Below are 9,208 nucleotides of genomic sequence, written 5' to 3' on the forward strand. Positions count from 1 at the left end.
TGGGTCTCAGCCCTCCCCACACCTATGCTTGGCTTAATGAAAAATATGATAGAGTAAAAAACCTTTTATTTATTATTAAGTATCAGGAGAAAAAACACTTGTTGACTTTTCACACAAAGAAAGACTAAACATGAATTTTCCAGTCTATGAAGTTCCTTGGCTGAAATGTTAGCTCTGCTGAATTAAATGGCAAAAGTCATATTGACTTCAGCAGGGTCACAATTTAATCCCTTTGTCTATTATTCTGTCCATTTTAAGATCTATATTCTCATTTCAATCTATAGCACTTTAACCAAAGAGCTAAAGCCCTGACCCTTTGAGTGCTAACTGTGCCCTTTACATTTTTACACGCTTTTTTTGTTTATAAAAGGCTCCATAAAATGACACTACATACATACCTGCTGCACACGAATGCCTTGCAAAGCTGCTATTCTGCAGGGTGTTGGCTGATTGCCAGTGTTTCCCAATCCAAGCTGGCCATTACCATTGTAACCCCACGCATAGACCTTAAAAGGAAAGATTAAGGTTTGAATTAGCTTGCTATGGGCTTTTTCTATTTCTTTTGAAAGAAACAAATCTATTTCAGCATTCCAATTTGCAATTTTCTACAATACCACTTTAAAAGAAACCGTCCTTCTTAGCCCCCTTGCAGACAATAAAATGATAACACTGTGGCTGCTTGCAGATGTAAACCCCACCCCCCCCCCCCCCCAAAAAAAAAAAACAACAAAAAAAACCCATTGCTTTACTTTAAACTCTGTGCACTTTCATGCCAAACCCAGCACACAACCAGAAGAGGCAGTGCATTAGCTGGACCCAGCTCACCTGATATCTGTATAGATCAGGCACTTTAGTGGGGCTTTTTGGTACTTTTATCTAATAGCTGATTGAATCAGCTATTAGATAAAAGCGTCAAAAAGCCCCACTTAAATGCCTGAACTATACTGATGCTCCAGAGCCAGGCTGAACGCACTGGTTCTTCCAGTAAAGTGCAGTTTTTTGGTTTTTTTAACATCTGCAACCAGTCTGCATGGCCTGCTATGCTGAACCAATAACCCACAGTTCTGTTATTCAGTACACCAAGCAAACTTAGATTCTACTTTATTTTGTCATACAGCTTCTCTCTTCTTATTCAAAAGCTATAATCCAAAAATAAGTTCTGGGGAATCTTAGGGGAACATTAGATGGTTATCTTTTTTGTAAAAAAATGTTCTAATGCAAACATACCATTTACATGTTATTCACTGAATTACATGCTTTATCACTTACAATATATTAAAACATTATTTTATGGCAATCAAATAGAGATGAAGAAAAACAATTTTGCTCCAGCTGAAAGAAAGTGCTTGGCATTTCAGGCTAACTGGAAAGAATCAAAAGTGTGAATTACAAATCCAAGTCAATCCTGCATGTGCACATACTTTTTCAGAAGTCTCCTTTTATTGAAATCTGAAAAAAAAACCCCATAGGCTTGGGACCAGGGTTCCTGAAGATAGACTTTGATTTACTTTAATGAATAATTCCACATATAGAACATTAAATTTGTTTTAAAAGACTTAATTTTACTCGTTTGAGTATAGTATTTCCTAGAAGTTTTGTTTATATACGTGGAAGGAAGGCAGGGGCAAGCAGGACAATTTCTGAGGAAAATTTTCATAAACAGCACAGATTCAATTACTTAAGAATATCTACAGTGTAGCTATATATCTACTGCTTTCTTCAGCAGTTAAGTGTCCCCAGTGTTTACAGAGATCAGTATCAATAATCTGTAGCCCCTAATACTGAATAAAACAAAATTCAGTCAGAAAAATTAAATTTAAAAGTGTGGGAACATTCTGCCCTCTCCATTTTGCACCACAGCCATAGAGCATTTGGGAACATTCTTACCTCTCCATTTTGCACCACAGCCATAGAGCACATCTGACCACAAGCTATATTAACAATTATCTTATTTTGTATGCCGCTGGTAACTCTTCGAGGAATTGGCTGATTAGCTGTTGAACCTGATCCAACCTGTCCAGAATTATTATAGCCCCATGTATATACCTGTTACATAAGAATCATTAAGAGAGTAATACCCTATAATATACTGCTTTAATCACATACTTAAAAATTTACTGCAAATGTTAACAAGTCTATGCTTTAGTAGGTTGCAGAACTGCAGCAATTGTGTCTTCTGAAATCTAAGAAAAGTAGATACAGGCAACCCTCACTTAACGTGGTTTCAGTTAGCATTATTTCGCTACAGCACTCATTTAAAATGGATACCTGATTCCACTGAGTGCTCAGCCAGTTTTGCTATAGCGCTCAGTGGAATCAGGGAGTTTTGGCAGGCAGGTGGGGAGAAGCAGTGGCGGAGGTGGCAGCAAGTGACGGCAGTGAGAGGAGGGGCAGGCATGAGGGCCCAGGGCGGGGTGGCAGGAGCTCAGGCCCAGGCTGGCACATGTGCCGGAGCGGGCAGGGGAGTGGGGACAAATGGCAGCAACAGAGGGGAGGAGCATGGGGCCCAAGCCAGTGCCCAGGGCCAGGGCCAGCAGGGGCCCGCACCCAGAGCGGAGGGTAAGAATGTGGGGCCCATGTCAGTGTGTGGGGCTAGTGCTGGGCCCAGGGCCAGGACTAGCGGGAGCCTGCACCCAGAGCGGGGCAGCAGGAGCACCAGTGCCTAGGCTGGCAAGTGGGGCCAAAGAGGATGACGGGCAGGCAAAGGAGGTGGGGAGTGGCAGCACCAGTGAGAAGCAGCGAGTGCAGGGGCAGGCATGAGCATGGGACCTACGCCAGTGCCCAGGGCCAGGACTGGCGGGAGCTCAGAGTGGGGCAGCAGGAGCACAGGCCCAGGCTGGCATGTGGGGCTGGAACACCGGCAGGTGGACAGAGGAGTGGGGTGAGGCTTCAGCGGGGTGGGCAGTAACCAATTAATCTCCATTTACATTCATTTCTATGGGGAAATAGGTTTTGCTTAGCATGGTTCCGCTGAATACTCAGTTTTTCTGGAATCAATGAAGAGCGCTAAGCAAGGGTTGCCTGTACATACTTGTTTCACTTCAATTCTTTCTGTCACAAAAACTGCAATCCAAACTGACTCAAGTTTTTAATGCTCTGCTTCTAATAAGAACAAGAAATCGTACTATAGTATCAAAACTTTTACTTTCTGCAGGAGGTCTTGAATTCTCTGTCTACGTAAGTCCTGTAAGAATCCATATTCATATATTTCAAAAGAATCAAAACAGAATGTCTGACTAGATACAAATGGCATAATATAATATAATATTTTTCACTTAAATGGGTTTGTATGTTTAAGTACAGGGACCTTCTCACCTTCACAGATTTAATTTATTGTCAAATAGAAGAGTATGAAGAAATTTCTTCACACTATAGTATAGCAGAGGAAGTCACAGGGATTCTAGACAGACTCTCCAACAGACTGGTGTTTCTTTATTAGGATGAAATATGCCACATAATCAATTTCCTTGTGCCACTCCAGAGGTAGCAGAAGCTGCAGCAGTGTGCAAAGCCCAGTGCACAGTGGCAGCTGCCTCCGCTGCATGCACAAATCGGGGCATGCATCCCCGGAGCCTCTACCAGGGTGTGCGCAGTGGCGGGAGCCCTGGATGAGTCACCTGGGCTCCGATTTTCCCACTGCCCAGCCTGGCCAGGACCCCATTCATTCCAGCCCTTGTCCCTGTCCCACTCCCTCCTTCACCATGGGGGCCTCGATCTGCCCCTCGCAGTCCCTTCCCCTCCCCTTCCCCCACAGACTTACCTGCTCAGCCCCGCCCAAATAATTTTTTCTCCCTCCGCCTATGCCCCTATTGCTCCCTGGCTAGAGAAAGTGCCTGTGTGAAAATACTGTTGTCCTTCAACTAGGGGACTGAGCAAATGTGCCCTTCTCCCCTCCCCCACATAGCCTTCCATTTTTTGTAGTGCCAGAAACTTTTAAATACATTTTTATACTTTATTTACATTTTTATACATCTTATATAAAATATATAAAACCTCTTTATATATTTCTGTTAAGCATTCTCACCTCACCATCAGACGTTAACACCATAGAATGATGAGAGCCACAGGTGACTTCAATTACTTTCTTGTTAACCAAATTAGTAGAGACTTGACAGGGGACCAATCCATGATTTGTTGTGCCATTGCCCAGCTGACTATAAGCATTATGACCCCAGCTGTACACTTCTCCTTCTATAATGAAAATGTGAAAAGCAGCTATAAAACATTTATTTACCAATGACTATGTACCACAAAATGACAGAAAATGAAATCCAATTAAATTATGGTACACAAAATCATAGCTAAATGTTTACACATGTCCATCTTAACTGCTAGTACCAGGACTAGCCCATCCTAAGGGCAAACTAGGAAGCTGCCCATGGTGGCAGAATTGGAGAGGCAGTGGCTTCTCGTTAGTTGGTGCAGTTAACTATATGAATGTAAAGAAGAAATGGTAATTTTTTTGTCCAACACAGTAAAATAGATAAGGTTGGCCCATACCAGTCCTATGGATAATGTTATTATTCTGCCAGTGTTCATCAAATATCTAAAAAGTAATACTATGAGAATTAAATTAAAAGAAAGCAATAAAATCTAGTGTCATCTAGAAGAGAGACCAATGAAATGGGAACTATTCAAGTGGAGAGAAGTCAATGGTGGAGATGGGGGGAGGAGGGAGTGAAGATGCTCTAGGAGAGCAGAAGCAGAGCAGCACAAACTGACAATCTGTTATGGTGGGTGCCAGAGCCAGGGGACTTTTCCTTTCCCTCATGGGGAGAGTGAGCAGAGCACGGAGGGATGCTAGAGGACCCTCTGGCACTCTGCAGAGCATGAACGCATGACAAGAAGCAAGCAAGATTCCTTGGGTGAATTTGATATCTTTTATTAGACCAACCCAAATAATTGGAGAACAGTTATTAAGCAAGCTTTCGAGTTCAAAACCCCTTGCTTAATAACTATTCTCCAACTATTTGGGTTGGTCTAATAAAAGATATCAAAATCACCCAAGGAACCTTGTCTGCCTATGTCCTTAGACCAACATGGCTACAACCTACACCCCTGTGACAAGAAGCAAAGCACTTCTAAATAGAACCTCATTCCAACAGATATTCTTGGAGTGCTTTGGCTGTTTTTGGAGAGCTTCAAAGGGCATGGGGAGGAATGGGAATTCAGACCCAGGAGAGGAATTGTGGCTCAAACACAACCTTCGGCTCAGCACTTCCTATTGGCTAGCTCTAGATGGTCCAGGAGCTTAGTCTGAGTTTTGAATTCTATTCTGAAGGCCAGACACCTAAAATGTAGACACTTCCTTCATTGGATCTTGCCCTATATGATATAGTTGGTTATGGCAGTAAGCAACTGGACTTGATGGTGCAAAAAGTCACTTCTTATCTGAGTTAGAAACTAGGACCTTTCACACTTAATGAGGACAAGTGGACATTAGGGGTGCACCAATATACCAGTTGGCCATCAGACCAGCACTAATAAGAGGAGAAAACATGTTACTGGCTATCAGCTTTTTTTGGTTGCTGTAGCTGATAATTATGGCTGCATGCTTCAGGCACCCTGATGAGTGTAGTCCGGTCCCCATGCCCCACCACCAACCTGAGCCCGCAGCAGACTACAGGTCCCAGAGGAAGGACGAGGCGGTGCCAGGGAGCAGTCACAGGGTGCTGTGCTTATCAACAAAGGGACCATTACTGGCTCCTGCCGCTGCTGCTGCCGCCGCCATGGCAATGCTGCATGCACACCCAGGCTGCTGCGGAGATGTTGGGCTGTGCGTGGATCGGGTAAGGCACTATGTGAGGGACGTTCCGCTCCACCAGGCACCTTTGCAAAAGTGGCTTCTCCCTGGTGACCATGGGAGCTCGGCTGCACAGGGCCCACCAGCACTGAGGCAGCAGGGTGCTTTGGGGCTCCAAACGCACCTGGCACCACTGTCCATGTGAAGGTCTGCCCTGTCCACCTGGGACAGGAGCATGCATGGGGAGCAGGGCTGCAGGTAGGAGCTGTGGGTAAGGGGGCAACATGCACGGGAATAAGGTGGTCACTGTCTTCCTCATCAAGGGCAGGAGCAGGCAGGAGGTATGTTACAAATGCAAAACAAAAAGAGGTTACTGCCAGTAATTTAAAATGCCTTGCGCTCTTACTAAATATCAGTTATCATATCAGCAGCAGCCAATATGGTTTTTTAATCAATCGGCTATTGGTATTGGCCAAGAAAAACTTTATCGGTGCACCCCTAGTGGACATATTTTAAATCTATAACATACACATCATATATTACCTGCAGTAGCAAGAACAACATGTGGACCACTTCCATAGCTCAGGCAGGCTATCCTTTTGCCACATAAAGCATCTAATCTCCGAGGTTCAATAGTACTTTGAATATCACCAGTTCCCAAACATCCACTGCTGTTTGTGCCAAGACCAAAAACCTGTTAAAATATGATTTTGAATGTAGCAAGTTATTATTTATTACAATAACATTTACAGTTTAAATAAAACAAAGGAACCAGTCCTCAAGAGACATATTACTTCTTAAATAAATAACCTGTTACTTCTCCTCTGTCCATTACCATAATTCTGGCCTTTGTAAGAATCTTCACTGAATTAATAGTGGATCAAATATGTATCATATAATAACCCACTAACAGGGCGGTCCCTAGCAGGGGGCGAATCAGGGCGACTGTCCCGGGCCTTGTGCTTTGTTGGGGCCCCGCGGAGCCAGGCAGAGCAGCCGCAGCAACTCCGCACTGCTGCCGGCTTCACATTTGGCTGCTCGGCAGCCCCCACTGAATCTGACACTGGCTTCCTTGCGTCCGGGGGCGGGGCCCCGCACAGGCTGATTTGCCCAGGGTCCTGCTCAGATAGTCTCTGCCAACTAATATACACTTTTTGATAAATACCTCATTATTTTCAGTTGTATATAGCACTTCATTACCAGCACTGCCAAACACACAGGCTTGACGAATTAACTTCAGTTCTTCTTGAGAGCAGAGAGAAAAAATTGGCCATTTCCCAACATCCAGCATCTTCAGGGCTGACAAAAAAGTGCTTTGTGTCACCTGATAAATTAAAAGGAAGGAACCTGTTCAATATTGTACAGTAAAAAAGTTAAATCAAGAAAAAAATGTATTACCTGCTTTGTCAATCATAAAACAGTATTTTATTTTAAGAATAACATTTGGAAAACAGTGATTTAAAAAGATAACAAGAGCTAACATTAAAACCACACCATGATACAAAAAGACTTAAAAAAAATTACAGATAGTAGCTAATTCTGTCTCCAGTATTTGAAATATACTTTAAGGGAAATTTAACTTCCTTCCAAACTGAGACAACTATCACTCACTTTTAGAGACCTAGCTAAGTTTAACGTTCTGTTTATGGGTTTAAACATCATAAAAAATCTGTACTGAGGGCGCAGGACCGAACCATCCCAATGTGCAGGAAGACTAGAAAGTATGGCAGAAGACCAGCTTGGCTTAGTGGGGAACTCTTCAGTAAGCCAAAACATAAAAAGGAAGCTTATAATAAGTGGAAACTTAGACAAACAACTAGGGAGGAGTATAAGAGTATTACTCAAACATGCAGGGATGAAATCAGGAAGGCCAAAACACAATTTAAGTTGCAGCTAGCAAGGGATGTGAAGGATAACAAGAAAGGTTTCTACAAGTGTGTCAGCAACAAGAGGAGGATCAGGGAAGCTGTGGGTCCTTTACAGGGCTGCGCGAAACAACACCGTTTTGTTTCGACTTCCATTTCACCAGGACAGTGTTTCGTTTAGAGTTTTGTTTAATTTTGAAACCACTGTTCCATTTCACTGAAACTGTTTTGATATTTCACCCGTAGGCTATGAGGAAGTACGAAACTGTCTATAACTTTGTCAGTTCTTGCCTGATTCAGATGAAACTTGCAGGGATGGTAGCCCCTTCTGAGGTCATGAAGTTTGCCAAGTTTCAAGGAGCTAGGTCCAGGGGTTTCTGGGAAATTGCACCTCAGGCTGCTGACAAGCAAAACTCGTGACATGGGTGACATTAAGTAGGCCAGTTCAAACAATGCTACCTTTTATGCTGTTTTTCCATCCCTCCCCCAGAGCACTGGGATTGGAAGGGACCTTAGGGAAGGATGACAGTCACTGGCCAGCTACACACAGTCAATATGAGAGCAGTCCTTCCCCCCTCTTCTCCTTCCCTCTCCTTACTTTCTGTTTCCCTGCAGGCAAGCCCAGCTTGAGCTTCAAAACTTGAAACATTTAGAAACTTTCAAAACATTTTGCCTGGCCTCATTTCATTTGGATTTCACTGTTTTGAGCTCAAAACAAGTTGAAATAGAATTGAAACGAAACAGCCGGCGAAATTTCACACAGCCCTAGTCCCTTACTGAATGGGAGAGACAACCTAGTGACAGAGGATGCAGAAAAAGATGAAGTACTCAATGTCTTTTTCATCTCTGTCTTCAAAGGCAAGGTCAGCTCCTGGACTACTGCACCTGGCCATACAGTTTGGGGAGGAGGTGAGCAGCCAACTGTGGCAAAAGAACACGTTAGGGACTATTTAAAAAAAGCTGGATGTGTACAAGTCCATGGGGTCGGATGGGATACACCTGAAGGTGCTGAGGGTGTTGGCTCATACGATTGCAGAATGCTGGCCATCATCTTTGAAAACTCACGGTGGTCAGGAGAGATCCTGGATGACTGGAAAAGGGCAAACATAGTGCCCATCTTTAAGAAAGAGAAGAAGGAGGATCCAGGGAACAGACCAGTCAGCCTTGTGGGGGCCAAGAGGGGACCGAGGAACAGGAATCCTCAGGAACGCTAGCTGGGGTTGCGGCTGCGATCCCGTAACAGGAAGATGGGTACTCTCTATCACTGGAGCGGGAATTAGGCACAGACGGGACACGTATCAGTTGGAAAAACAGAGATAGCTTTACTTACACTGCAGAGTCGTATACAGCGCAGGCAAGAAGTGACTTCACACTTCAATCGTAGTTGCAACAATTCTAATCTCTAGTCGCTAATCGAGGAGCTCTTGTAGACCGGGTAGCTCAGGTCTAACTCGGGCATGCAACACGGAGGATACGTCGTACGGCTTCGGCGATGGGGAGTCGTTGGCAGGTGATCAAACTGCCGGAGTTCCACTCCAGGGGGAATCGCGGAGTTCTCCAACTAGGGCGGAAATGCCCCTAACCTTTTATACGGCTAGCG

At 44.1% G+C, this 9,208-nt stretch overlaps 1 protein-coding gene across 7 annotated transcripts in view; it reads right to left on the reverse strand.

The window, feature by feature from the left end:
• The window catches only part of RCBTB2 (RCC1 and BTB domain containing protein 2), a 67,890-nt gene that overhangs the window by 39,602 nt on the left and 19,080 nt on the right, over positions 1-9,208 (reverse strand). For 6 of the 7 annotated variants that reach the window (XR_001358566.2, XR_003095623.1, XR_003095624.1 and 3 more), the window contains exons 3-7: positions 6,909-7,067; positions 6,287-6,437; positions 4,025-4,191; positions 1,888-2,046; positions 399-506 (exon numbers count right to left, since the gene is read on the reverse strand). Coding sequence is in view for 4 of the 7 variants with exons in the window: in XM_025211768.1 (XP_025067553.1) it covers positions 399-506; positions 1,888-2,046; positions 4,025-4,191; positions 6,287-6,437; positions 6,909-7,067 (744 nt within the window). In the remaining 3 variants the exon portion in view is untranslated. The remainder of the gene's footprint in view (positions 1-398; positions 507-1,887; positions 2,047-4,024; positions 4,192-6,286; positions 6,438-6,908; positions 7,068-9,208) is intronic. The other variant, XM_025211769.1, reaches the window with a different exon arrangement.

This window comes from Alligator sinensis, unplaced genomic scaffold, assembly GCF_000455745.1.
Source record: "Alligator sinensis unplaced genomic scaffold, ASM45574v1 scaffold820_1, whole genome shotgun sequence".
Classification (NCBI taxonomy): domain Eukaryota; kingdom Metazoa; phylum Chordata; order Crocodylia; family Alligatoridae; genus Alligator; species Alligator sinensis.